Below are 27,686 nucleotides of genomic sequence, written 5' to 3' on the forward strand. Positions count from 1 at the left end.
CCGGGGCCATCCGATCTGAGCCCCAACAGAAGACCAGGAGGTGGATAAGGTGAGCCATGTGATACTCATGGAAACGACTGCGCATGAGACCAGGCCCATCCTTTTTTGGCAAAAAGCGGGGGGGGGGGGGCGCCCTGGGGAGAAGAAAATGTCCCAGCCAGTTTTACAACCTATCCAGCACCCAATGTTAAAAAAAAATACAGGATTTGTATAATATAGAATATATGTATATATGGATCCTTGGTTTTTCGGGTTTTTCCCCGCGTAGAACTAAAGGTGTAGGCGCAACGTTTCGACGAAATCCCATCCGTCATCATCAGGCTAGTGGTTTCTGCTTCCTTCTTCTGGGAGAAGTATGTGGCTGTTTGTTTTTCTTTTTTAAACTGCCAGAGGGGGTGTGTTCCGTGAGTGGAAGTGTGCTGATTGGGTGGGGATTATGTGTGTTCTGATTGGGTGGGAGTGTGTTTTGAATGGTGGGGGTGTTCTGATTGGGTGGGGGTGTGTTTTGAGTGGATGGGCTGGTCTCAGCTGCCAGCCTTAGACCTGAGCTGGTGAGTTGTGCTGTTTTTGTTTGCCTTCGTGTTTGTGGTGGTGCCATGTTTTTATAGTGGGTGTCAGTTTGCTTATTATGTGGTTTGGAGGGGTTTAAAGTGGCTGATGTTGCAGCTGTAGTTAGGTTTCTGTCCTGTGGTTGTGCCTCCCCATCATTGTGGGTTCGGATTTGCTTTTTGAATAGTTGTGTGGTGGTGATGTCATGTGATGTTATCATGAGTTTGGGTCTGGTATCATTCTTGGTGGTTGGGACTCGTCTGTCAATCAAGGCGGGTTTCCAAATAGCTGGTAGGCGAGAGGTATCATCTCGTTTGTTCATGCTGTGGGGGCGTTTTTCTATCTCAATGGCTTCTCTGATTATTCTGTTGTTAAAATGTTCAATTTTGGCGATAGTTTTGGTTTTTTTAAAATCAATTTCATGTCCCGTGGCTTCAAAGTGTTGGACCAGGGATGAAGTTTGTTCTCCCTTTCTGAGTGAGTTTTTGTGCTCTTCAATGCGTGCACTTATTCTTCTGTTGGTCTGTCCGATGTATGTGGTGGGGCAGGTGGTGCATGGGATTTCGTATACTCCTTGGTTTTCTAACCCAATTATGTCCTTGGGGTTTCTTAGGATGGTGGATACTTTTCTGTCTGTGTAGAATGCTGTTTTGATGTTGTGTTTTTGGAGGACTTTGCTGATTCTGTCTGTGGTCCCTTTTAAGTATGGGAGGAGGGCTTTGCCTTTTTCTTGTTCTCTGTCTTGGGTTTTTGTGGGTGTCTCTCTTCGGATTAAGTTGGTAATCATGTTTCTTTGGAATCCATTGGCTGTTAGTACATTAGTGAGGTTGTGTAGTTCGGTTTTTAGGTGTTGTTTGTCAGCTAGTTGTTTTGTTCTGGAGATGAGTGTCTTGGCTACGGAGTTGATCTGTGCTGGGTGGTGGTGTGAGAGTGCATTCAGATAGCGGTTTGTGTGCGTTTTTTTTATGGTAGATAGTGTGTCCTAGGGAGCCGTTGGATTTCTTGTAGACTAAAACATCAAGGAAGGGAAGTTGGTTGTTAGCTTCTGTTTCCATGGTGAATTGTATTTTGGGGTGTAGGCTATTGAGGTGTGTGAGGAAGTCATCCAGTTTTTCTTTGCCATGTGGCCAGATTACGAAGGTGTCATCTACGTATCTGAGCCAGAGTTTGGGTTTGTGGTTGGATTTTTCTAGAGCGAGGGTTTCAAAGTGTTCCATGTAGAGGTTTGCGATGACAGGTGAAAGGGGTGATCCCATGGGTGCTCCTTCCATTTGTTTGTATCTTTGTCCATTGTAGATGAAGTATGTGTTAGATAGGCAGTGGTTGGTCAGATCTAGGATGTGTTTTGGGGGGTTGTATTATATATATATATTATATGTATAATATAGAACTTACCCAAGAAAATGTCAATCATCATATTGAGGGTATATCTTCCTGCATTTCTCTTGATATTTCTACTTCCTTTTTCACCACAATGTTCCTTAACAAACATCACAATGTTTTTTACTTCTTCAGTCACATTCTTCAACTTGTATGCCTAATAAAAATAGTTGTATTAATTTTGCATCTTGGATGAGCCGGTAGACTGCAGAATTTTCATATCATTTAAAATGTAATCCATGTAATTGTAATTAATAACATAACAGGAATATCATATAATAGCTTTTTTGGGATGAAAAACAGCGATAATGAGAAAAAATGTTATCCCATCATTGGAAAACTAACTTTTGGCTGCTTTCAGCCCTTCCCAGGAAGATTTATTTCTTTAGTATTTATATTTCATATTTCTAAACTGCCCACTCCCTCAGAGAGGGCCTCGACCCAGCTGTTTAGAGGCAAACTTTGAGGCAGAGCTGCTTACCTGTTGTTTGGAGCAGTTGTCGCAACTTACTTCAGGGTGCTCCTTACAAAATCTAGGATTAAACCCTGTTTCTCCAAAGTATGCCAGCAACTGTATCCTCCGGCATTCCATGATGTTCTCGCAGTAATGGACCATGCTGTAGAGGTTGTTGAAGTGCGTCTGCCGGGTGTGGGTGTTACCCTCCCTTTCCACTGAAATGCAAGCAACGTGGTCCCTGTGAGAAAAGGTTCCAGAGGAGCAATACCTGGAACAAGCAACTGAAGTTTCACAAAGCTGCTGCAAAACCTCTGATGAACCTGGTGAGGATGGAAAGAAATACCCGACAGACCTTGGAATTCCCTTTGTGGCCATTTTCCTGGAGCAAGGAGATCCCTTTAGCTGCCGGATGGGTCCTGCTGGCTCAGATTAGGTTGTGAGAAGTACCGTCACAGAGCTTGCTGGGAAAAACAGCTGGCAATTGTGGTGCATTTTCCATTTTTTAAAAAATTAATTCTAACTGTTAAAACCCAAACTGTTCCCAGTCCTCATCCTGTATACACACATCACTGGGCAAACAGGAAACAAAAGAAATCAGCCAGGCAGCTGTTAGAATCAGCTAGACTAATTCTGGCTGACTTTCTAGCTACTGCTAAGCTTGTAAGCCGCCCTGAGTCTTCGGAGAAGGGCGGGATATAAATGGAATTAAAAAATAAAAAATAAAAAAATAAAAGTGAAAGCCAAATTATGAAATGTGGCCTCTCATGTAATAGTCCAAGCAGGATAAAGTCAGTCTTATTTTGGCTCTGAACATTGCTGGAGTGGCAGGCAGGCAGGCAGGCAAGGTTGCTGTAGGAAGGGCTGCTTGCACAGTGAAGCACAAAAAGCAGAACGTCAGTGCATCATCGGCCGGACACTCTATTTAGGTTTAGGGTTTTCTCTTAACCGACTGGAACCTTTGGGAGCGAGCAGCACCATGAGCTGGGCAAGGGAGGAAAGGCCTCCAGCTTGAAAACCCCACTTGACACGGCCCAGGGCTTGAAACGACACTTACTCAGGATGAGCCGTCTCAGCCTGGTCACGTCGCTATAGCTGTAGAAAAGCAGGCAGTGGGAGACTTCGCCATCCCGCCCGCTTCGGCCAGATTCCTGATAATAGCCTTCAATAGACTTCGGGAGGGAGGCGTGGATCACAAAGCGCACATCGGGCTTGTCAATCCCCATTCCAAATGCAATGGTGGCACAGATAACCTGGAAGACAAGAGAAGAAGCCCCTTACTGCATGGTGGGGAAGCACAAGGGCACTGAACCTTGGGGGACTGACCCCCAGGAAGCTGCCTCCGATGGGCTCGCGTGTGCCTGTTAAGATGATCTCGCTGGACTAACTCTGGCTCTTGCCGATCGCTTCTTCCATCTTTCCTCTTTACCCAAAGCTCAGGCTGGGCAGAGCGCTTGCCATCCTCTGCCATCTTCCCCGCCCGTGGTCCCGACTGCCTCTTCTATCGCACTGTTCCCTGTTGTGGGTGTGCAGGTGTGGCTGGGAATCGAGGTGAATCTATGGCCTTGCTAGGGAAGAACCAAAGCGAGAGTCCAGCCAACTGACTGGCAGAGCCGGTCACTAGTTCATCCCCGCTGGCCTATCCCTCGTTGCTGGCCCACGGAGACGCTGCCAGGACTGCAGGCAAGCCCTCCCTCTCTTCAGCTCTTCTTCAAAGCCGTTCCAAGGAGGGCAGCGTCTAAGTACACCAACAGCTTTATCAAGTGGGAGGGATCCAATCGGGGAAGGCAGCCCAATTGCTGCATTTGGCAGCGTCACAAAATGATGGCCTACTATTTGAGTCCAGGTTTTAGGAACCCTCCCATTCCTCCCCCCCCCTTGATAACAGAGTCACAGAGTTGGAAGGTCTTCTCGTCCAACCCCCTGCTCCAGCAGGAGACCCTGTACCATTCCAGACAAGCGGCTGTCCAGTCTCTTCTTAAAAGCCTCCACTGACGGAGTACCCACAACTTCAGAAGGCAAGCGGTTCCATTGGTTGGTTGTTCTCACTGACAGGAAATTTCTCCTTAATTCTAGGTTGAATCTCCCCTTGTTTAGTTTCCATCCATTATTCCTTGTCTGGCCTTCAGATGCTTTGGAAAATAGGTCGGCCCCCTCTTCTTTGTGGCAGCCCCTCAGATATCGGAAGGTTGCTACCCAGTTGCCCCTAATCCTTCTTTTCACTAGACTAGAGAAACCCAATTCCTGCAACCGTTCTTCACGTGTTTTGGCCTCCAGCCTCCTAATCGTTTTTGTTGCTCTTTTCTGTACTCTAGAATCTTTTTTATACATAGTCCTTGACTCACGAGCACAACTGGGCCCAAAATTTCTGTTGCTGTGAGACATTTGTTAAGTGAGTTTTGGCCCACTGTGTGGCATTTCTTGCTGCAGTTGTTAAGTGAATCACTGTAATTGATAAGCTAGTAACGGTTGTTAAAGTGAATCTGGCTTCCCTATTGGTTTTGCTCGTCAGAAGGTCACAAAAGGGGATCACGAGAGCCCACGTTGCTGCGACCGTCATAGGCACGAGTCAGTTGCGAACTGTCAGAATGTGGATCACCTGACCACGAGGATGCTGCAACAGTCGTAAGTGTGAAAAACAGTTATAAGTCACGTTTTTCAGTGCCACTGCAACTTCAAACGGTCACTAAACGAACTGTTGTAAGTCGAGGACCACCTGCATTATGGAGACCAAAACTGGAAGCAGTATTCTAAGTGTTCTTAAGGCTTCTTGCCTTCCCAATCACCCTGTTCAAGCCACAGTATTAGTTAAACAATGAAAAGCCACATTTAGCTGTATGCCAAGAGAGTCTGTGCCAGTCTGAGCCCTTGAAGCTCCCTACACCTCCTTTGTAGCGGTTGTTACGGGGCCCCCTCTCCGCCCGCTTTAACCGCTGAGATGGTTGCGTGACTTGATCTCGCTTTCTGACGGGTTATTCTTTCTACCTGGCATCCATCCTGGTTAATCCATTTCTGCTGCACGAGATCTCTGGTGCCGTCAGGGAGACCCGCGTGGTAGGCCAGGGCAGAGAGGCCGCCCCCTTGCAGAGCGTTGGCCACCGAGTCACATTCATACCGCGAGAGACAATAAATAATTCCTGAGTCACCTGCAACACAGAGGAAAAGGCTCAGGGTCTCAGCCCTCTAAAGATCTGTTCCAGTGTTTCTCAACCTCAGCAACTTTAAGATGGCTGGACTACAACTCCCAGAATTCCCCAGCCAGCTTTTTTCCCAGCAAAGCTGCCTGGGAAATTCTGGGAGTTGAAGTCCACCCATCTTAAAGTTGCTGAGGTTGAGAAACACTGGTCTGTTCAAGAGGGCGATGCAGTTCTGAATTCCCTCTGTTGGCTTTACTTAATGGCAGCTTGTAACTACTCATCATTTGATAGAAACAAAACCAAGTGTCAAACTTGACATTGTTCCTTTATCTCCATTTCTAACCTGCCCTTTAAACAGATGACGAGGCCCCTTCCCGTCTCTTAGCCCTAACAACAAAGCCAGCTTCTCCCTCTTCACATAAGGTGACGAAGGGGAAGCTCTGGAAATGACGTTGGCAGCTGCTGCAAACATCAGAGCGTGGTCTTCAACCGATGCTCTAACGTGGGGGATGCAATATAATGCTCATGGATGCCCCATTCCAGAAAGGAGGGACCTGCCCAAATTCCTAGCCTTCCCAACAAAAAACAAATTTGAAAAAAATATGTATCAAATCATTTATCCCCTTCTGGAGTGTCTCCAGCTGGAAGCTGGACAGTCTTCTCTCTGGGATGCCTGCGTTTGGATTTTTGCCTTGAGTAGGCAAAAACCCTCCATGGACCTTTCTAACTCCAGAAAAGGAAGGGAAATAGGGTATTTCCAGCCTTTTGTAGCTGGCACGTCCCTTACATTGCTGCTATTACCCAAACACTTTTCAAAATCAAATGGCCCCAAATTCCAAAAGGATCGGAGAAACTTGCATTAGCTAAATGGCACCACTTTATTTATCAATACGGGACATTTTTGAATAGGTTTTAGATGTCTACAGAATCATTCCACAAGGCTTACTTATTTTTTGTGCATATTTCACTAAGGAACACCAAGATATCAAATATCTAATATTTGGGTTTAAAATAACCTCGTACAAGTAGATATTGGCCAAGGAAGAAGGGATGATAGCTTACCGGCGTGGTGTTTTCTGATCCACTGTAAGCAATCTAAAGCAACAGTTTTGGGTTTCTTGGGTAATACGTCGTATTTCAAGTTGTGCCTGTTAAAGCTCATAGTAAACCTGGAAGGATGTTAGCGATTTAGTCGAATAAAAGGATTATGGAATAACTACACAGCTCATCTATGCAGCAATCCCAGTAAAGCCATCCCTTTTCCAAAGTCCCCAGGCAGGAAACCTCCCCTCTGCCTCCGAGTCGAACTTACACCTGGGGCTGGTGCATCTCCAGCTGGTTCAGGATGTCCTTCTGCACTCTGGGGTTGGCGGTGGCAGTAAGAGCCATCATGGGAACCAAGGAGAACTTCTTTCGAAGCATGTTCAGCCGCTTGTAGTCTTGACGAAAATCATGACCCCACTAATAAAAAGATTTCTAAAAGTTATATTTCTTTCTATGGTCATGTGAAAAAAAAGTGCACCCTCTTTTGTGTTCTACGGTTTTACATATCCAGACATAGTAAAAATCATCTCATCCTTACCAGTTTTTAAAAGTGGGTAAATGCAACCTCAGATGAACAAGAGCACAGGTCCTGATACGTAAAAGCATAGAATTCAAACAGGGTGTAGTTTCTTTATGGTATGACTCTATTATGCCTCTACTATTTTTACAAATAACCCAAAGCCACAAACATATCCATTCCTACAACAACAACAGTGCTGTGAGGTGGGCTGGGCCGAGAGAGGGGGACTAGCTCAAAGTCTCCCAGCTGGCTTTCGTGCCAAAGGTGGGAGTTGCAGGTCTCCTGCTCTCCAGCCCGGTGCCTTCAACGCAGGCGAAAGAGACGCAACTGTTGTGGCCGCCTGCCCCCTTTTCAGTGAAAACAGATCACCTGACTGACGCAGTGGGCCTCGTCAATCACGAAGCGAGCCAAGAGCTGTCGCTGGTACAGATTCTCCAGCGCTGACATCAGCCGGCCACTGGAGCAAACCTGGGGAAGGCAAGTGCAGCTGGAGGCCCAGATGGCTCTGGCATGTCTCCTTCTCCCCCAGCCCCACCAGGCAGGCAAGGGCAGCCAAAGCCTCCTTGCCTTCGGAGGGATCCAAGCCCGCTGGGCAGCTGGAGCACTGCTGAGCGGCCCAGGCCGCCATACAAACCTTCTCTGGAGTAACGTAGAGGAGTTTTATAATGGGATCTTTCTTTGAGAGCTGCATGTAAATCCGGGATGCTTCGGCGTCAGTCTTGTCACCTGTGAGGTACGTGGCTGGAATCTAGACAGAGAGGACAGCAGCTGTACCATCGGCAGCTAGCAGGGCTTCAACGCAAATCCTGGTTCCTGTTGACCACTTCTTTTGGAAACTGGTCAACAGCAAAGCCAATGCTTGTGCCCGGAGTGGGGAGGCCAGACCTATGGTCTGCTGTTGGACAGTGCCCGCTCCTTTGGACTCGGAACCAAATTGTAGGAAGCACCACACAATTCTAGCTGGACCTGTACTTATAACTCTGTGAATATTTATTTATTTATTTATTTATTTATTTAGATTTATATACCGCCCTTTCCCGAAGGACTCAGGGCAGTTTACAGGGCATTTAAAAGAAAGTCAATACAAACGTTAAAACAAATTTAAAAAGATTAAATAGAACCCTGACAAAATTAAAACCCAGTTAAAATTAAAATTAAAAAATTCTCAGCCTGGGCCAGAGAGCTCGAAGAGCCAGGTCTTCAGGTCCTGGCGGAATGAACAGAGGTTGGGGGCAGTCCTAAGCTCCGCAGGCAGCTGGTTCCACAGGGCAGGCGCACCCACTGAGAAGGCCCTACCCCTGGGTGTTACCCGCCGGCAGTCTTTGACCGGCGGCACCCTGAGGAGACACTCCCTGTGGGAGCGCACTGGACGAAGGGAACTTGATGCTGGCAGCAGGTGTTCCCTCAAATATCCCGGACCCTCGCCATTTAGGGCTTTATAGGTCATCACCAGCACCTTGAATCTCACCCGAAGGGCAACTGGAAGCCAATGCAGCTCGCGGAGTAGAGGTGTTACATGGGAGTATCGGGAAACCCCCATCACAACTCGCGCGGCTGCATTCTGCACCAACTGAAGCCTCCGGGTGGTCCTCAAGGGCAGCCCCATGTAGAGAGCGTTGCAGTAGTCTAAACAGGAGGTCACGAGCGTGTGAGTGACTGTGCATAGGGCATCTCGGTCCAGGTAGGGTCGCAACTGGCACACCAGGCGAACCTGGGCAAAAGGCCCCCTGGTCACGGCTCCTATATGGTCTTCAAAAGTGAGCTGCGAATCCAGGAGGACGCCCAAGTTGCGAGCCCTATCTACGGGGGGTAACAACTCACCCCCCATCGTTAGAGATGGAATAGTCTGGTTGACCCGAGATGCCGGTATGCACAGCCACTCAGTCTTGGCAGGATTGAGATGAAGCCTGTTTCTCCCCATCCAGACCCGGACCGCTTCCAGGCAACGGGACATCACGGCGAGGGCATCGCTGGGTTGGTTTGGGGTGGAGAAAAAAAGTTGGGTATCATCAGCGTACTGATGATACCCCACCCCAAAACCACGAATGATCTCGCCCAGCGGCTTCATATAGATGTTGAACAGGAGGGGCGAGAGAACCGACCCCTGAGGAACTCCACAAACAAGAGGCCTCAGGGCGGACCTCTGCCCTCCCGTCAACACCGACTGCGAGCGGCCCAGGAGATAGGAGGAGAACCACCGCAAAACAGTGCCTCCCACTCCCAACCCCCTGAGACACTGCAGTAGGATACCATGGTCGATGGTATCGAAAGCCGCTGAGAGATCTAATAGGACTAGGACAGAGGAACAACCCCTGTCCCGAGCCCCCCAGAGATCATTCACCAGCGTGACCAATGCCGTCTCCGTGCTGTGCCCAGGCCTGAAGCCCAATTGGTACGGGTCTAGATAATCAGCTTCCTCCAGGAACAGAGGAAGCTGATGGGCCACCACACTCTCAACAACCTTTGCCAGAAAGCGGAGGTTGGAGACCGGACGATAGTTATTTAAAACAGCTGGGTCCAGGGCAGGCTTCTTGAGGAGGGGTCTCACCACCGCCTCCTTCAGGGAGGCGGGGAAGACACCCTCCTTCAAGGAAGCAGTTATTACTGCCTGGAACCAGCCTCGTGTCCCCTCTCGAGCCGCATAAACTAGCCAGGAGGGGCACGGGTCCAATAAACAGGTGGTGGAGCTCAGCCTCCTCCTCATCCTGTCCACATCATCAGGGGAAACAGGATCGAACTCAGTCCAGATAACATGCTCAAGACCGTCCGATTCCTCCACGTCAGACTCTGCCCAGTCAGAGTCCAAACCGGCCTGGATCTGAGCGATTTTGTCCATCAGATGATGGCTAAACTCCTCGGCCTGCCCCTGCAAGGGATCCTCCCTCACCTCCTGGTTAAGAAGGGAGCGAGTCACCCTAAACAGGGCAGCCGGGTGATTATCTGCGGACGCGATAAGGGCAGCGAAGTAATTAGCCTTCGCCGTCCTCATCGCCGCAAGATAAGACCTTATAAAGGTTCTTAACTGCAATCGGTCAGATTCGGATCAGGAGGATCTCCAACAGCTCTCTAGACCCCGTCTCCGACACTTCATCTCCCGGAGCTCCACAGAAAACCATGGCTCCCAAATAATATTTGGAAGTCACTTCTATAAATCATTTTTCTTACTTTTCTATTGTTCTTCAATGTTTTTTCTTTGTCCTAGTCTACATCTTTTCGCTTAAAAGTTTCAATAACAATTATATGTAAAAAACCCAATTCTAGCTGGACCCATAACTGTGAGGAGGCCAAGGCTATGTTGTTCTTTTGATGAAAGCAGTTATACACCAGATTTTTCCCCCTAGATTTTAAACAGGACTAGCCCACTAAATTTTGTATGAATACAAATTCTACAAGAATTTAGGGTTTTATGTTTGCACAGTCACCCTGCAAAGAGCAGAAATCCAGATGCCTGTGACAGACACAAATTATCTTAATATGGCTTTGCATTTCAGGCAATTTACAGAGAATCAAACAGGAAGCCATCTTGAACTCACGTCCATGGAGGTCAACTTCTGAACTTGATCCACTATCAGGGACCTCAAGGGAGAGATGACGATGGTGACTCCCACTGAAACACAGGCTGGTAGCTGATAGCACAGACTCTTGCCACCTCCTGAGCAGAGCAGAAGTACAGGGTGAAAGCTCTACTCATGTTCTACTCCATCACTAGTTCTAGACCCAAGAGTTCTGCACACACAACCACGGGAGGAGGCGCAACGCTTCCACTCACACTTTCTCCATCACCTGTGTAACTGTGAAGATTAAAATCTGGCCCAAGAACTGAGATGCAAAGAACCACTAAGTTCAATCTCCTGTTTGGTGCAGGAGTGAACCATTCCTGGAAGGTCCTTAACACTTGTTCAGACAAAGTACAGTTCTTATGAAATTTATTTTAATTCTTTCCTTAGGTCTTTATTTAAAGTGCAGCCAAACATTTGATTGCATATGAATTCAGGTTGTTACACACACTGAAATCCTGAAAATGATTTCTAATCATGATAAACAGCAATTCATACATTAATATCAAAATAGAAAATAGCTTTATAATGGGCAGAAGAGTGTTCAGTCTGGGCTTGTGCAGGGAAATGTGTAATTCAACAAAGAAAGAAATCCAATAGTTTCATTTATTCTGAGTAAAATTTAAAATTGATTTAGAGCCTAATTACTTCTTATAAAGTTACAAAAATACTTAACTGCCCTCACCCCCATGCCTTGACATGTTGGGAGACCTCACCCACTTCAGTGGCTTTGACAGCAACGCTGGCAGGACTGTAAGATCCAAGGAGGAGGGGCAAAGCAAAACTCCACCCATGAACAGCTATTCTATCTGCTTGACTGCCAAAGACACCTACAAACCAGATTTAAACCCCCAGTAGACCGCACAGCTGGATGGCAAATAACTGAACAAAGCAGGCGAAGAAAACTGATATGGCAGATAACCGTGGATGCTCACCTCAGAATAAGCACATGCCAGCATACCACAGATAACCCCAAGCAGCTCCTGGAACAAACCATGACTCCAGAACACACAAAAATGCTGACAACCACCATCCAGATTACATCCCTCAGACAAGCTGGAAAAGGGAAGACAAACTCCAAACCAAACTGCTCAAGCCAAAAGCCGGAAGCAAAGAGGTACCTGAATCTGAATGGTTTGTCAACATGTCCAGACGCCCAATCCACCCCGGAACACAATATCCTATGGAAGGGCCTCAACTATGGATAATGCTAATCAGTTAGAATTTTTTGCGCTTTAGAAGCAGCATTTAAAGCCACAGGACTAGCCACAGAGACCCAAGGCAACATGCCAGGCAACCACACTATAGACCAGGAGAACACAGAATCAGAACCAAGTCAAAGCAGAAGATAGAGCAGTGCTCAAAAAATTAAAGAAGGACCAATCCATCATTCTCCCAGCAGACAGAGACCAAGCTGCACTTTTCCTGGACAGATCACAATACATACCAAAAACCAAAGAATTGCCTGAAGACAAACCTGCGTCCCAGTAAATACCAGCCCAACTCAGAAACTAGGCAACCTGATCAAGAGAACTGTTAACTACCTTATCAAGAAAGGTGAAATCACAAAAGGAGAACAGTGGCAGATGAAAAACAGTGGATCCATTTTCCCAGGGTTGTACGGACAGACAGAAACACACAAGCTTGACAGATCTCTTCATCCAAGTATTTCATTAAGGAGACCCCAACATACAACAAAGCGAAAGAACTTACAAAAAAGCTTGGACATCTCATATAGGGAGTGAACATTCACCAACTCCCCACTAAAGGCCTCTGAAATATCGAAGACCTAATAATAGAAGATGATGAGATTACAGTGTATTCAACGTCACAGCACTGTTTACACCCATAGATCCAGGACTAATGAAAGAATCCATGGCGGCAGTACTACACAACACCCCCAAGCTAACTATATACACCGACAGTGAAATATCCAGAATCACAGCTCTTATCATCCTCTGCCTCTCTATCTGTTTTCAGTTTGATGGACAAATACACCAACAAATCAGAGGAACACCCTGATGGAATCACCATTCTCAGGGCTCACAACAGAGACAATATTGCAGCATCTAGAAAGCACAGCACTCCCACACATACAACCCAAAGTATGGAACTGGTATGTAGACAACACCTTTTCATTATAAAAAAGGAACAACTAGAGAAGACACACAAAACAATCAACAAAACCTTCAAGAAAACAACACACTACCCTTTCTGGATATCCTCATCAGCAGAGGAAATGATGGCAAATTAGGAACACCGGCCTCTCCGAGACCAACTATACTTATTAAGGGTTCCACTACCAAAGTATCAACCCAAGAGGAGCTGGGTAAGAACATTATTCTGACAAGCCCAAGTACACTGCAGCAACCCAAAACACCAGAAAAAGGACCACCTACAACACCTGTCAACAAAATGGACACCCACAGAACTTTATCAGAAAGTGCCCTGACTGCTCAACACACTACAACACAAGGTGTGAAAAGGATAACACTGTCGTGCATCAGACACATCTCAGAAAAACAACAGCGTACTATTACAGCCACATGGCATCATCTAAAGCCTTTCAAACTATCTAAACAAAAGACCAGTAGCCCGAGGAGAAAAAACAGGAGTCGGCTACAACATACAATGTAAGGACTGTAACAGCCACCACAGGTTATCGATGACTTACAACCATGTTTAGTGACTGTTTAAACTTGTTACAATGGCACTGAAAAGTGACTTATGACCGACCGTTGCAGCATCCCCACAGTCACGTGATCAAAATTTGGATGCTCGGCAACCAGCATGCGTTTACGACAGCTGCAGTGTCCCATGGTCATGTGATCACCTTTTGCCATCTTTTGACAAGCACAGTCAATAAAAAACAGATTTGATTAACAACCACATTACTAACTTAAAAACTGCAGTGATTTACTTAACAACTGTGGTGAGAAAGGTCCCAAAATGGGGCAAAATTCACTTAACAACTCTTGCTTAGCAATGGAAATTTTGGGCTCAATTCTAGCCGTAAGTCAAGGACCACCTGTATGCAGGACAGGCAGGCAGAAGCTTAGTCATGTACACCAACTGTCAAAAAAACACAATGAAAACTCCTTAATCACACAACACATGGGCAGATTCAACCATTGTTTCAACTGGGAAACAGTGAGCACCTGAGACCAAGCTAAATCAAAAACTGCTAGGAAATTCCTGGAAGCCTGGCATCCAGACCAATCAGCCATTAGCAGGCAGATAAAGATAATTAACATGCATAAACCATCCACAGGAGACAATAAAAAAAGCTAAAAAGGAAATAGACCATCACCAGCAATCAACCCCTAGAAAGCAAATAAACATATGTAATTTTGACAGGTGATATGAGAAGATAATAGGTGAGATCTATCCTTGGCAGGAGTGAGGAAGTAGAAAAGGAGGACAATGGATCAGGTGGATGGGCAGGATCCACAAAAGTGTGGGATTCTCTTGGAAAAGCTTTCAATTATTATTGAAGCAGTTCAAAAGGTATCCATTTGTTGCCATACATCAAGCCTGACTCAATGGTCTCTACAGGTAGTCCTTGACTTATGACCATAATAGAGCCTGAAATGTCAGTCATAAGTCATTGCAGTCGTAAGTCAATGCACTGCAGTCGTTAAGCAGGTTTGAAATAGCTTACTTTGCAGTCTTTCAGAGCTGGAAGTTTTTCCCAATTCTCATGTGAAGTTACCAAAATTATGCAATGCATTCAGCTCTGAAACCAATATTTATAACTATTCAAAAAACAGACAGAATGATGGATTTCATTAATAAATCTAATTTCCCCTAATAGCAATGGTTTACTTCTGTAGGGGTTGCACACTTGTACTGAATATTCTGTGCTGACGGGAACCAGCTGTAATAATTGGTTCAAACAGCAGACGGAAGGAAGTTCAAGGTTAGATCATCACCTGAATCATTTTATCCCAACTCTTCAGCTTACTGGCATATCCCAATTAGAACGTATCAGCAACTTGATTTAAAACCAATTATTCTGTTCCCCCCCATTATTTCAATCACAGTTTAATATGCTGTTTGTCGGCCTTGATTCCCTCTGCCTCTTTCTTTGAAGATGGCGGCCACTAAGAGGGGGCCTCTGCTGCAAGACTCACCTGTGGGCATCAGGATGAAGCAGTCTTGACCCAGCAAAGCAGCATTAATGGCTTCAAGCTGATTAGTCCGAAAATGATGGAGACCAAACTTTTTATGAAATATCTTCAGCATCTCATTAGAATGTGGAAATGCTAAACCTCTGAATGGTTCCAGGGTGGCATTTCTGGAAGGTGTGTTCTTAATTAGTGGAGGAACTAGGAAGAAAGCAAGTTTTTATTATGAGACCGAAGGCAAAATATGCTTGCTGTTTCCAGGATTTGCAGCCAACCAATCGGGTGCTGAAACTTAATTTCATAAACCTGAAAATATATAAATACATTTCAGGGGTGGGAGGAGGGAGTGAGTGTGTCACTACACCACGTCAATGATTAAATCTCAGGAGATTTCACCTACTCTGTTTCCAATCTTATATGTGCCGAACAAAGTGAAATCTTGAAGAGGACCCAATTTATGTCTTGACACACAGCTCAGCCAGCGAAACACTTTCAGTCCCCACTTATTACAACACAGCAATTTTGGCTATAATGCAGCTAGGTTCAAAATTACCATTAAAAACTAAATGCAAAATGCTGCCAACAAAATAGACGCTTTATAACAGTTCTAGTCCTGCCTTAGGCACAAAGCCAGGGCCAGTCACTTTCTCTCAGCCCTAGGGAGGAGGCATTGGCAACCTGCTTCTGAAAAACCTTGCCAAGACCGGTCCAGGCAATCTCCAAGAATCAAATACTATTAAGCAGAAGGAAACAATTCTATCGGAAAAACTATTTGCTCTATTTAAAATTAATGCACTGAAAAAGTTGTATTTCCAAAAACATGAGAACTCAAATGTTAACAACCTGTGTGTGTGTGTGCGCACACACACAGGCACAATGGATAGCAATTGGTTGTCCTGTATTCCTGATACGCTGCCAAGGAGTGCCACTCTGCCTCCAACTACCTGCTTTAATGGACATCTAGCTCCCTGTTCCCTCCTGACCTTTTCCATCAAAAAAAATATTATGGCTGGTCACACGTTTAGGCCGGATTTGGCATTTTTACCCACCTACCACGTCCTTCCCAAAGAAATGTTGTTAGTCGATGTATTATATATATATGTATGTTATTTGCCTGAGCAGGGGTTGGACTAGAAGATCTCCAAGGTCCCTTCCAACTTTGTTATTCTGTTATTTTATTATTATAAAAAGTGATGACTTGGATTCATACATGTTTCTTTATAGAATAAAAATGATGGTCATATGCAACCCAGAACTCTTTCTTGGAAATATGCCTGCCAGTCCAAAAAAGGAACGAAGGGTTAGCAAGGCTAGAGTGAGTGACAGCTAACTTTCAAGTACTTTATACTCACATGCACACAAGTATGCACACGCAGACATACCTACGGCGAGCCAATTTGTGAACTGTGGGAAGCATCGCTAGCAACTATGTGGTGAGTGTCCACATGTTTCTAAAAATCCAAATATACTCAAAAAGGTTGAGGACAGTTAACGTGTGGATAAGAGTATCTGATGCAAGATTGTTTGTCAAATGAGTTAATTACACTCTTCACAGTAATTTCTTACTGCAGCTTATTTTCCAGAATGCACTAAAAGAAGAAATAGTGTAACTTACCAGGACAACTCTCGTCAGTCACAGAGTGGCCCATGTAAGAAAAATTGCTATGCGAAAGATCAGCATTTGCTTTGGACGCTACACAGTTTTCTTTCAAAAATAATTGTGCAGGGGAGGCATCTGCAGCAAACTGGGCTGGCCTCTCATAAGCGTGTCTGGTTGTTGAAGCACTTATTGCCTCATCCAAGTCATCAAAATCAAAATCAAAATCAAAATCGTTACTAAGCTTCTGCCCTCCAGTTGCCAACGAACTCTCACTTTCAACATTGCTCATAAACGGAGCGCGCTTCCGTTGGCTCTCCGGTTTTGCTCCATTCAGCGTTGAAGGCCAGCAGCGTGTCTTTGCTTCTAAGTCTGGATTTGGGGGTCCAGTTGTTCCACCAACTTCCCTCTTGGGACAAGATATGCCTGAACTTTCCATGGCAGAAGAGGAAGCGTCCAAGGTAGAATCTTTCATGAAAACGGTGCTGGCTGATCCTCGAGAGGGTGGCAGATGAAAGTCACGCAGGGGGGGAACATCACCGAGCAGCTGGCCGGAAAATGGCCCAGAAGTACAAGCACTCCGTTGAGGAACAGCGGGAGACGTTTTTCCCAGCTGAGAAGAGTAAATTCCATCTTGGGACCCACCATAGTCGAAATTACATTTGCAGTTTCTATCTAGAGGTGTATCAGCACCGATTCTGTTTCCATTTCTGGGATTGCTCAACAGCTTTCTTCTGGATATAAGAAAATATAAGATATTGTTTTTAAACTTTCCAAATGAATTTGCTGTTCCCATCTCAGAAATTCCTCTTCTTTTACCTTACTTACAACTCACAACCCAATTTAGAACCCTATAAAACATAACTGACATGTAAAACAGCTGCTTGAGTGTATTATATAAAAGCATTTTCAGTTTTGATTTGGCCAATAAAGTGAAGCAATACTATTATCCTAAACAGAATATATCTACCCTTAATCGCAATGTGGAAACTTTACTAACTACCATGTGATTGACAGATACATTTTTAGTCAATACTGAACAATTTCAACAATTCAGTCAATACTTCTGATCCTTGATGGCTACAGATATTAAAATGCTGTCCCATTTTAAAAGTATTTTTTAATTATTATTCACCCACGAGTTTCCTATAGAACTATGATACTGGGGTATTATCTGATCATTAAGAACTCTTTTGTTCTACAACATTCCTGTTTCTCTAATATAACAGATAAGTAACAATTCCCACCCCCCCTTGTGGACTAGGCACATTTTCCAAAGTTGGACTTCTGCGGAGCTTTTACAGCCTTGGACTCAATAGGCACTGCAATCATAAGATATTTTATTTTATTTTTTTTAATTCCATTTATATCCCGCCCTTCTCCGAAGACTCAGGGCGGCTTACAAGCTTAGCAGTAGCCTTCATTCTATGTATATGCCTGCTTATTAGGGCTTTCATACACCCCCCAAGTGGCATTATTACAAAGTCAGCTTAATTGCCCCCAACAATCTGGGTCCTCATTTTACCTACCTTGGAAGGATGGAAGGCTGAGTCAACCTTGAGCCTGGTGGGATGCGAACCTGCAATAATTGCAGGCAGCTGGTGTTACTTAAGGAGGCATTAGCCCACTGCTCCACCAAGGCTCATAGTATTATTAAATTAAATATTAAATCCCAATGAAGAGATCAAAAGGGAATTTATTTGCGTAATTCTGCTTCTGAAATAAATATGAGTAGGACTCCATTTACCTGTAACCTGTGACAAAGATCTTTCTACTTTCTAGAAGTTATCATGCATACCTTAAAAAAACTGACTTGCTTTATACAGCCTGCTTTAAGAGCTACAAGAATCTTAGGGGACCGAACACTTTGCAACTTGGACAAACTTAGCCCATCTTAATTTCTTAACTTAGTGTAAAGAAGCAAAGGCCCTCATTGCATTCCAAACCAGCCTCAACTCGCAACAGACCTGCAATCTCTAAGCCGAAGCAGCTCTTGACCACCTTGCAGAGACTTCAGTTCTCTTTCTGGAATGGAATCCACCAGACGACAGATATCTTCCATTACACATAGGAGGGACTGGCCTGAAATGTAACAGGGTTCAGTCACATACTTTGCAAGACACACGCAGTGTAAAGCTGGCTGACGATCATCAAAAGAAAACAACTGGAATACCTCACAATGTTTTACCTTCTCTCCTTCCTTCGCTTCTTGTGGTGGTTTCTCCAAACTCTGGAAGTTGATTCATCGAGAGTTCAGGATTCAGTGTTGTCTCATCAGCTGTTCTTTGGGGAAAATGCCTAACAATGTTAATAATTATTAAGAAATCCAGACATATATCATAAAGTAGATACACTTTATACATCTAATAGAATTTTAATGAGACCGTGATTTTATACACACATCCACAGTATTCTGTCAATCAAAATTGTATACTGTATATTTCTATAGTCAATAACTATTAGGAAGGTATGGAATTAGTGGAAATTAAATTTGAGTAAAACAGCTGTATTGAAGTTTGAAAGTGTTAATTTTTCAGTGAGTGCTTCTTCCCATTTGCTTAAACACTACCAACCAAAGAAATTATTTGATTTTCCAGTTTTTTTTGCAATAATAAACCTGTCACTAAAAGATGTATTGATTTATTGTGTTAAGTCTGTCAGCAAATCTTTATAAATACAAACAATAAACCTTTGATAGAATTAATCACCAAACGTTGTTGAGAATTTTTCCAATTATTGCCGATTATCTGAACTCACTACAGTCCGGTTTCAGGCCTGAATACAGCATTGAGTTGGCATTCGTCCTGGCTCTCCACAATCTCTCAGCACTGATCAAGGTATCCTCTGAGCCAGCTGGGGGGAGAAGGGGGAGGGGGGGCTAGGAGTGGGCATTGAGCTCGGAGGGAAACCTGCAAACACGAGGCAGGAAGTACTGGAAGTGCTTCTCCCGGAAAGGCCAAGGGCAAGAGGAGAGGCCCACTTTTTGCTGGATTATCTCCTCTGGAAAACGGGCATCACACATTTTCAGTAACTCGGTAAGGCATTTCAGTATTTAGTAAGGCATTTGACAAAGTAGTTCACAGTCTACTTCTTGGTAACATGGAAAATGTGGAACAGGCAGCGTCACTACCAGATGGGTTCATAACTGGCTGGCCAACCACACTCAACGCATAGTCCTCAATGGAGCTACATCCACATGGAGGGAAGCATGCAGTGTGGTACCACAAGGTTCCGTCTTAGGCCCCGGACTCTTCAATATCTTCATCAATGACTTAGATGAGGAGATAGAAGGGGAGCTCATCAAATTTGCAATGACACCAAACTGGCCAGGGAAGGGGGGGGGAGGAGGAGATAGCTAACACTTCAGAAGATAGATTTAAGATTCAGAAGGATCTCAATAGACTTGAACACTGGACCCCATCCAACAAAATGCAAAATGCAATTCAGGGGTGAGAAAAATAAGGTCCTGCACAGGCAAAAAAAACACCAAATGCCCAGGTACCGAATAGCTCAACAGCAGCAACGGAGAGGGAGATCTAGGAGTCCTAGTGGACAATCACTTAAATATGAGCCAGCAGTGTGCTTCAGCTGCCAAAAGCCAGCGCAGTCCTCAACAGAGGAATAGTATCAAGGTCATGTGACGTATTAGTACCACTGTATACTGCTTTGGTAAAACCTCACTTGGAATACCACTTGCTATTTTGGTCACCACAATACAAAAAAGGTGCTGAGACTCTAGGAAGGGTGCAGAGAAGAGCAACAAAGATGGTTAAGGAGCTGGAGGCTAAAACATAGGATGAATGGTAGTAGGAATTGGGCATTTCTAGTCTAATGAAGAGGAGGTGCATGATAGCAGTCTTCCAATATTTAAGAGGCTGTCACAGAGAAAAGGGGGTTGACATATTCTCCAAAGCACCTGAGGGCAGGAGGAAAAATAAAGGATGGAAAGAGAGATCCAATCTAGAATTAAGGAAATATTTCCTGCCAGTGAGGACAATTAACCAGTGGAACAGCTAGCCATCAACAGTTTTGGGTGCTCCATCACTGGAGATTTTAAAGAAGAGATTGGACAGACATTTGTCTGAAATGAAATAGGGTCTTCTGCTTAAGCAGGAGGTTGGACTAGATGACCTCCAAGCTCCCTTCCAACTCTGTTATTCTGTATAGCAATAGCAATCGCACTTAGACCTACATACCACTTGAGGTGATCAGGATCAAACTCCTGGCAGTGGGCAGAGCCAACCTGCAATACCGCATTCTAGCGCTGCACCGCCCATGGCTCCTGCTCTGTATTCTTGAGAATAATGCATACCAGCTTGACTAGACCTATTCCTGACTAAATAAATGTAATTATCATAAAGCTGTTTTTAAAAGGCATAGTACCACCTAGGAAGTATTTGTAAAGTCAGCTCTTAATGGCTGTGTTTCCATGATCGAACAATCCAGGTTTGTCACTGCCTGGGGGAAGCAGACATCCCCACAAAGGGCTGCTCCAGACCAAGGAAGGCGGTCAGGCTCATTCACAGGAAGACGGCTGAAAGGTCACAGTAAAATATATTGGGGTGCTGCTGGGGCTACAGGTCGTCCTCAACTTACAGCCATTCGTTTAGTGATCTTTCGGAGTTACAACAGCACTGGAAAACATGACTTATGTCCATTTTTTATACTTATGACCGTTGCAGCATCCCCAGGGTCATATGGTCAAAATCTGGATGCTTGCCAGCTGGTTCATACTTATGACGGGCGCAGTGTCCCATGGTCAATGGATTCCCTTTTACGCCCTTCTGACAAGTCAGTGGGGAAGCCAGATTCACTTCACAACCGGGCTACTCACTGAACTGCGGCCATTCACTTTACTGTGGCAAGAAAGGTCATAAAATGGGGCAAAACTCACTTAATAGTCTAACAGCAGAAACTGGGGATCAGTTGTGGTTGTGAGGATTACCTGTAGAGTGAGGAAAGGGAGACGCCTTCTGGATCCATCCCCTTCCTGCCCACTTCCCCATATGATTTTGGTGTGTGTGTGTGTGTGTGTGTGTGTGTGGTGGGGGGGGACAACACCAGGAAGACACTGAGCTTGATTCCACACTGGCAGCTACTGGTCTCCCTTTCCTCTGGGGTTGTCTAGAGTCCAAACTCACCCACCGTTAATGCCACCCCTGCCTGTTTAGAACAACTGGATGGCTTTGCCCTCATTGTTTTATCTTTAGGGACAAGGCAGACCATTCAGCTATATAAATACCAGCCATTTCCCACACGAAAAATGCCGTCTTTACCCTTAAGATAAATTCTAGTGTACCTCGTGCTCTTCAGCATGAACGGAGCAGGCAGCATCTCCTCCTCTGGGGACGGGGGTATGAAGTCCACGTAGTCTTCAGACTCACTGAATACCTGAGGGTCATCCCTTCCATCATCAGGTTCTTCGTTCCCACTTAAAGGGAGGCCAGAATCGTTTTGCCCTTTAACCAAAAAAGAGCACATATTAAACAAAAGACCAGTGAAAAATAATGAACATGTTGAATCATTAAAAATATCAAGTTAAATTATATCAATAAGAGTCATGGTGGTGCAGTGTTTTGACTAGCCCTGGAAAATAAGCCGCGTTGGGGCTGCTTAGATGGGGACCAAATGAGGAATTTCAAGGTTGTAAGCTAGACTGGAAACTTGAAAAACATTGCACAGAAACTAATGACAACCTAAATTCATAAATTAAGAGGAAGTAAGCTTCACTTGAGTCTAGCTTAAGGGGCACCTGCTGTAGTAAATTCATTTTCCCAGAAGTTACCCCTGTTACAGAACTGGTTAGAAAAAGAGCATTTACCAATCCAAGATTTTTCTTTTTTTCCTGTCGGGAGACTTTCCAAAGACTTTTCCTCTTCATGTTCTCCATTTGAAAAACCTCTTTGACTGGAATTTGGAGGGACAAGACAAGGAACAGGCAGGCTGCCTCCCCCTTGTTCCTTATGAAGCGTTTGTGTTTTCCTATTTGTACAAATATACACATCGTTACACTCTTCATTCTCTCTTTCTGTGCTAGATATTTTTGATTTTCCGGTAGAGGGATTCAGGTTTTTTGCAGTCTTTCTATTTTTAACAGACCACTTATCTTGAAACGATACAGACTGTTGTGGACATATTTTCTGCGGTCCAGTTGTTTCAAAGTCCTCCATGTCTTCCCAAATATCAGTAAGATCAATAATTGAGTTGTTTGAACCATTATGTTCCGGGGTAGAGATCTCAGATCCTCCTACTTTGCAGTCAGCATCACTTTCTTTCACAGAAGAGATAAAACAATCTAAATTTTTGACACGATCATTTGAATCCTCTTGTTTTCCTTCTTCAGCTTTCAGTGTTGTTTCAAACAGCTCATTAATTTTGGTTTGCTTATTTTTAATACCATTTTGTTTTTCCAAAGAAGAATTGACATTCTTGTCCTTTAAGACCGTAAGTTTTGTTCCACCCATATATGCTGAAGTGCAGACGTCAAGGCAGTTCATCTTTCTGAATATAAATCCCCTGCAAAAATGGATAAATTTAGACTTTAGCCAGTCATAATGACATAACTCTTAGAAGCAAGTCAGATCTAGCTGAAAGTACTGACTTCAACAAGGTGTCCCTTTTGCCACTATTTTGGATTTATTGCAGACACACATTTGAATATTGTAAGAAGCTGTGCTATTATGTATTCATTCCGCAGCTACTTCAGCTCTGGGAAAAATGTACAATATCAGATGATACACAATCGCTACTATAAGCAAGCATTTTACGGCAAAATTCAAAACATCATCTTTAGTGTCCAGAATTATCTTTTCTAGATTCATTGGTAACATATTTATATTGACAGCATAATAAATATATTAAAAATAAATACCATGTTTCCCCCGAAATAGGACCGTCTTATATATTTTGACCAAAAGAACCATTAGGGCCTATTTTCAGGAGATGTCTTAGTTGCAGCTGCCCGCCCACTCCATCCCACCTGGCTGCTCGCGGCTGCAACGGGGCAGGAGGCCACTGCCAACAGGTGAGGTGAAGCAGGTGGGGGTGTAGCTGCCCCGCACGCCCCACACCTGTTTACCTCAGGGCCCCCGCAGCCTGGCCCCTCCCCACTTGGTGACTTCCCCCCATCTGTTCAATGACCCGGCTGCCCGCCCGCCTCTTCGCTTTCACTCCCCTCCCAAGCCGGACTGCCATACTACGGAGGATGGGCCTTACCTGTTCCCCTCCGTTGTTTCGGAGCCAGGGAGGAGTGACAGCAAAAGGCCTCCGCTGCCGCTGCGCATCAGCTGTGTCTGCTGCTGGAGGGGCTTTCTTTAGTCCCCACCAGCCCCACCCCATGGATTACCTGCACGGCAACGGCCTCCTCCTCCTCCTCCGCCTGCCACTTGGGTCCTGCAGCACTGTGTCGAGCTGCCTGCTGCCCGTTCACCACCTGTATTTTATGGTTTCAATGGCGGCAGTTCTGGAGGCCGGTGGTAGGCTCTCTGCATCATCCCTGGGCTGGTGGTTTCCGCCACCGGCCACCTTTGCGGCTCTGCCCACACAGCCACGGGAGTTATACCAGGGCTGGCAGCGGGGGTGCTCCGAAGACCGCGCTGCCGTGTCTTCAGCCACCAACTCTCCTGTGGCTGTGTGGACAGAGCTTTGAAGGTGGCCGGTGGCCAAAACTGCCAGCCCAGGGATGATGCAGAGAGCCTACCACCGGCCTCCAGGGCTGCCACCATTGAAACCATAAAGTACAGGCGCTGAACGGGCAGCAGGCAGCACGACACAACGCTGCAAGACCCAAGTGGCAAGCAGAGGATGCTGCCGTCACCAGGGGGCAGGTGATCTGTGGGGCGGGGCCGGTGGGGCCTGAAGAAAGCCCCTCCAGCGGCAGACACAGCTGATGCACAGCAGCAGGGGAGGCCTTTTGGCATCACTCCTCCCTGGCTCCGAAATGGCGTAGGGGGACCGGGTAAGGTGACCAAGCCTCCCCTGCCCATCCTCCGTAGTATGGCAGGCCAGCGTGGGAGGGGAGTGGAATGGAAGAAGCAGGCAGGCAGCTGGGTCATTGAACAGGCAAGGGAAGGTTGCCAAGCGGGGAGCGGCTGTTGTGATTCAGGGTCAGCCTGTGGGTGCGGCAGTTAGGTCGATGACTCAGAGGAGGAGGAGGAGGAGGAAGGGGGGTGTTGAAGAGCTTGCTGAGGGGATTGGACAGCTTGATGAGAGCCCCCAGCCAGGCCCCTCTCATCTGGTCACGACGCAGACCCAGCTGTGTGAGCCTGACAGCGTGGATGAAGATGACCCACAGCTGGCCCTGTTCAAGGACGCCCGACGCAGGAGGCAGTCAATTAGGAGTAAACAGAGGAAGGCAATGGGGCACCTCAGAAGGAGGCAGAGAGAGGCCACGCCCTGAACTGTATTTAAGGGGAATGTGTGGGAGGGCTGGTTTGCTGAAGGCAACTGCTTGGATAGTTCCTGTTTCTTAGCTCCTGTTTCATGGTTGGTGTCTTGTCTTGCTCTGTTTTATGTGAATAAATTTGGCAGGCTTTATTCCAGCCTCTTGCAGTTTGTAAAGGGGTTGTCCCTGCTTTTGCTGCAGGGCCGGTAGCAGGCTGGTACAGAACAGCGGCCTGGCTGCGGGAGCCCTGAGGTAAGCAACCATGAGGCAGCTCCAACCCCACCTGTATCGCCTCAACTCATGGCGGCATGGGTTCAAAGTGCAGTCTCCTGCCCCGTTGCGGCTGCGAGCAACCAGACAAGTGGGCCAGTGCCCACATGGGCTCCTGCTGGAGGGGATGCTTCTGCCAGCACCGCGAGGCAAGACACGTGGCAGGGTGTGGGTGGCCTGGCTGCTGGGGCCCTGAGGTAAGCAGGTATGGGGCGCATGAGGCAGCTCCAACCCTACCTGCCTTGCCTCAATTCACTGCAGCAGCCCCATTGCGAAGTGCACTTTCCTGCCCCGTTGCGGCAGGGAGCAACCAGATGGTGGGACGGAGTGGGCAGGCTCTTAACTAGGGCTTATTTTGGGGGTAGGGCTTATATTAGACGCATGCCAAAAAATCCAGGCTAGGGCTTATTTTCTGGGTGGGTCTTATTTTTGGGGAAACATGGTATATTTTAATATATTTATTACTTAACATATTTATTAGTAACATACTATATTAATAATGTATTAATATATTACTAATAAATGTATTATTATTATTTTATATTTATTAAATAAAATATATTTTATGGCCCGGATTCTGGAAGAATTCCACTGCGCTACCACCATGGTTCCAGAGTGCCCGATCACACGACCACAGGGTTGCTTGTGATGGCTGGAACCTTGGAGACCGGTCAAATGTACATTTTCTTCAGGGCTGCCATAACTCTGAATAGATACACACTACAGACTTAAAGCAGGCATTTTTCAAATTATGGTAAAACTACCCACCAACTGAAAACCTATCAGCCAAAGTACAAGAGCTCAAAGGAATAAGGTACAATACAAATGTCCAGGAGAAAAAAAAAAACAGAATGTCAGTTGTCCTCTTCAGTTCCCTCTCAAAACTAATCCTCCAAGGTAGCAAGTTCTAAGGAGGCGTAATGCTACGTGGGAAAGGAGGTGGGGAGAGACGCTGCCTAGGTCAAATACGAGACAGCATAGCCCACAGCTGCATAGTGGGCAGAACAAGCGGCTCAGACAGGACCAGCCCACCCCAATTCTCTGGTTTTAAAGGTGACAGTGGGACAACTGTACTTTCAGATCTGCAAGATTCTGTTAATGTACCTTTACACTTAAGTAGAATAAGTACTGATTGATCTGGTCATCTTTCTTGGCTGGTCTACCTGTCATGTTTTACATTAGACAGCCAGTCAGTAGTGGCAGAATGTGCCTCCCCACCCCCCGGGCTATTCCATCACTGACCTCAAGGTAGCAATGCCTGAGAAAAGAGATACCGAGTCTGTTCCTCGACAGCCAAGCTGACACTCAGCAATTTCATACCGTTTTATGTAGCTGAAGTCACAGCGTCTTGAATTAATCTATTAGCTTGGCTAGTTATTTCTGCTCCCTACTGGTGTCTTTCACTGCTTCCATTTTCCACCTTGCTCCACATCTCAGAATAGGTGATACCATTAAGGAAACAGGCAGGGTGACTGAAAACCTAGTATTGTTTATGACAATCTATTATACCTATTATTGTTATCAATTATTAGCTTTATTACTTTTATTTATATATATTTACCCAGACAATATGCTGTTTGCCAAATACTGAATGTTATTGGGGGAAACCCCAACCCTCATCCCCAACCTTTCTTGTACCCCAGCCCTAATTCCCATCCCCTTAACCCCCTCCTTAACCTTATAAAAACTAATAAAAAAAATTCAAAAAAGGGAAACAAGGCAGGGTGCTTGGGATCGTTAGTCCAGCTGTTTGTGCTTTCTGGCACTCGGCATGCCTCTGCTTGGGGATGGGGATTCATCCTTGGGGCGGGGGGAGTGGGGATGGTCCTGCTGCTGTTTGTTTACCTTCCTCAAAAACCATTGCTACATCTGACCATTTTGAATAACTCTCACTGGATCTCCAACCATGCTTGGTTGTACTGGTAGAAATGGATTATCTGGATCCTTTTCTGTCAGGTTTCAGATGACTGAAATGCGATGAATTGCATTTGTGGGTGACTCTGGCAAGAGTCAAGTGGAAGTGGTGTGTCCATCCTGGATCTCCTTATGTAATGACAAGTGGTAATGACTCTGGGAGACAGGAGGAAGAGCTGCAGACTGGATCACTGGCACGTCCATCATTTCTCAGATCACCAAAAGAATCCTGCGTTGCGTCCTTCCAGACTGGTTCCAGGGATGAGGAAGGGGAGAACAGTTTTGTTCAGGATCTCCTCCTTCCCGCAGAGCTGGTTCCAGTTTGCAGGAAGGATTCTAGGCCCTGGCCTGTTTTCGGCGGGGTATCTCAGGGTTGGAGGCTCTCCCCACTCCTATTTAACATCTACACGGAGCCACCGGCTGAGGTCTCCGACGATACCCAGGTCTACATCTGCGACCCGGACCACCCGGGTTGGGCTCTGGGGGTTCGGCCTCCGTGCCTGGAGACTGCGGGGGTCGGGATGGGGAAGAAGAGGCTTCAGCTTAGCCTTCGCGAGACCCGCTGTTTCTCCACCGTTGACCCTGGACGCAATCCCACTTTTCCAAAGAAAACTGGGCTGCAATCTGAGGCAGGCCGCTTTGGGTGTGGCAGCCGTGGGGGGGGGAGGTGCGCTGGCACCGTTTTCTCTCGCAGCCCTGCCTTTTCCTGCGCCGCCCGCCGTCACCCCAGCCCCGCCGCGAGGACCAGCTCTCC

At 45.9% G+C, this 27,686-nt stretch overlaps 1 protein-coding gene across 3 annotated transcripts in view; it reads right to left on the reverse strand.

The window, feature by feature from the left end:
* The window catches only part of BLM (BLM RecQ like helicase), a 31,387-nt gene that overhangs the window by 3,292 nt on the left and 409 nt on the right, over positions 1-27,686 (reverse strand). For 2 of the 3 annotated variants that reach the window (XM_083370920.1, XM_083370922.1), the window contains exons 2-16: positions 22,187-22,881; positions 21,665-21,824; positions 18,554-18,663; positions 18,333-18,447; positions 16,384-17,099; positions 14,775-14,969; positions 10,618-10,736; positions 7,719-7,832; positions 7,454-7,552; positions 6,833-6,981; positions 6,583-6,689; positions 5,369-5,529; positions 3,441-3,636; positions 2,411-2,601; positions 1,945-2,086 (exon numbers count right to left, since the gene is read on the reverse strand). In XM_083370920.1, coding sequence (XP_083227046.1) covers positions 1,945-2,086; positions 2,411-2,601; positions 3,441-3,636; positions 5,369-5,529; positions 6,583-6,689; positions 6,833-6,981; positions 7,454-7,552; positions 7,719-7,832; positions 10,618-10,736; positions 14,775-14,969; positions 16,384-17,099; positions 18,333-18,447; positions 18,554-18,663; positions 21,665-21,824; positions 22,187-22,881 — 3,269 coding nt within the window. The remainder of the gene's footprint in view (positions 1-1,944; positions 2,087-2,410; positions 2,602-3,440; positions 3,637-5,368; positions 5,530-6,582; positions 6,690-6,832; positions 6,982-7,453; positions 7,553-7,718; positions 7,833-10,617; positions 10,737-14,774; positions 14,970-16,383; positions 17,100-18,332; positions 18,448-18,553; positions 18,664-21,664; positions 21,825-22,186; positions 22,882-27,686) is intronic. The other variant, XM_083370921.1, reaches the window with a different exon arrangement.

Source organism: Vipera ursinii (assembly GCF_947247035.1).
Source record: "Vipera ursinii genome assembly, chromosome: 11".
Classification (NCBI taxonomy): domain Eukaryota; kingdom Metazoa; phylum Chordata; class Lepidosauria; order Squamata; family Viperidae; genus Vipera; species Vipera ursinii.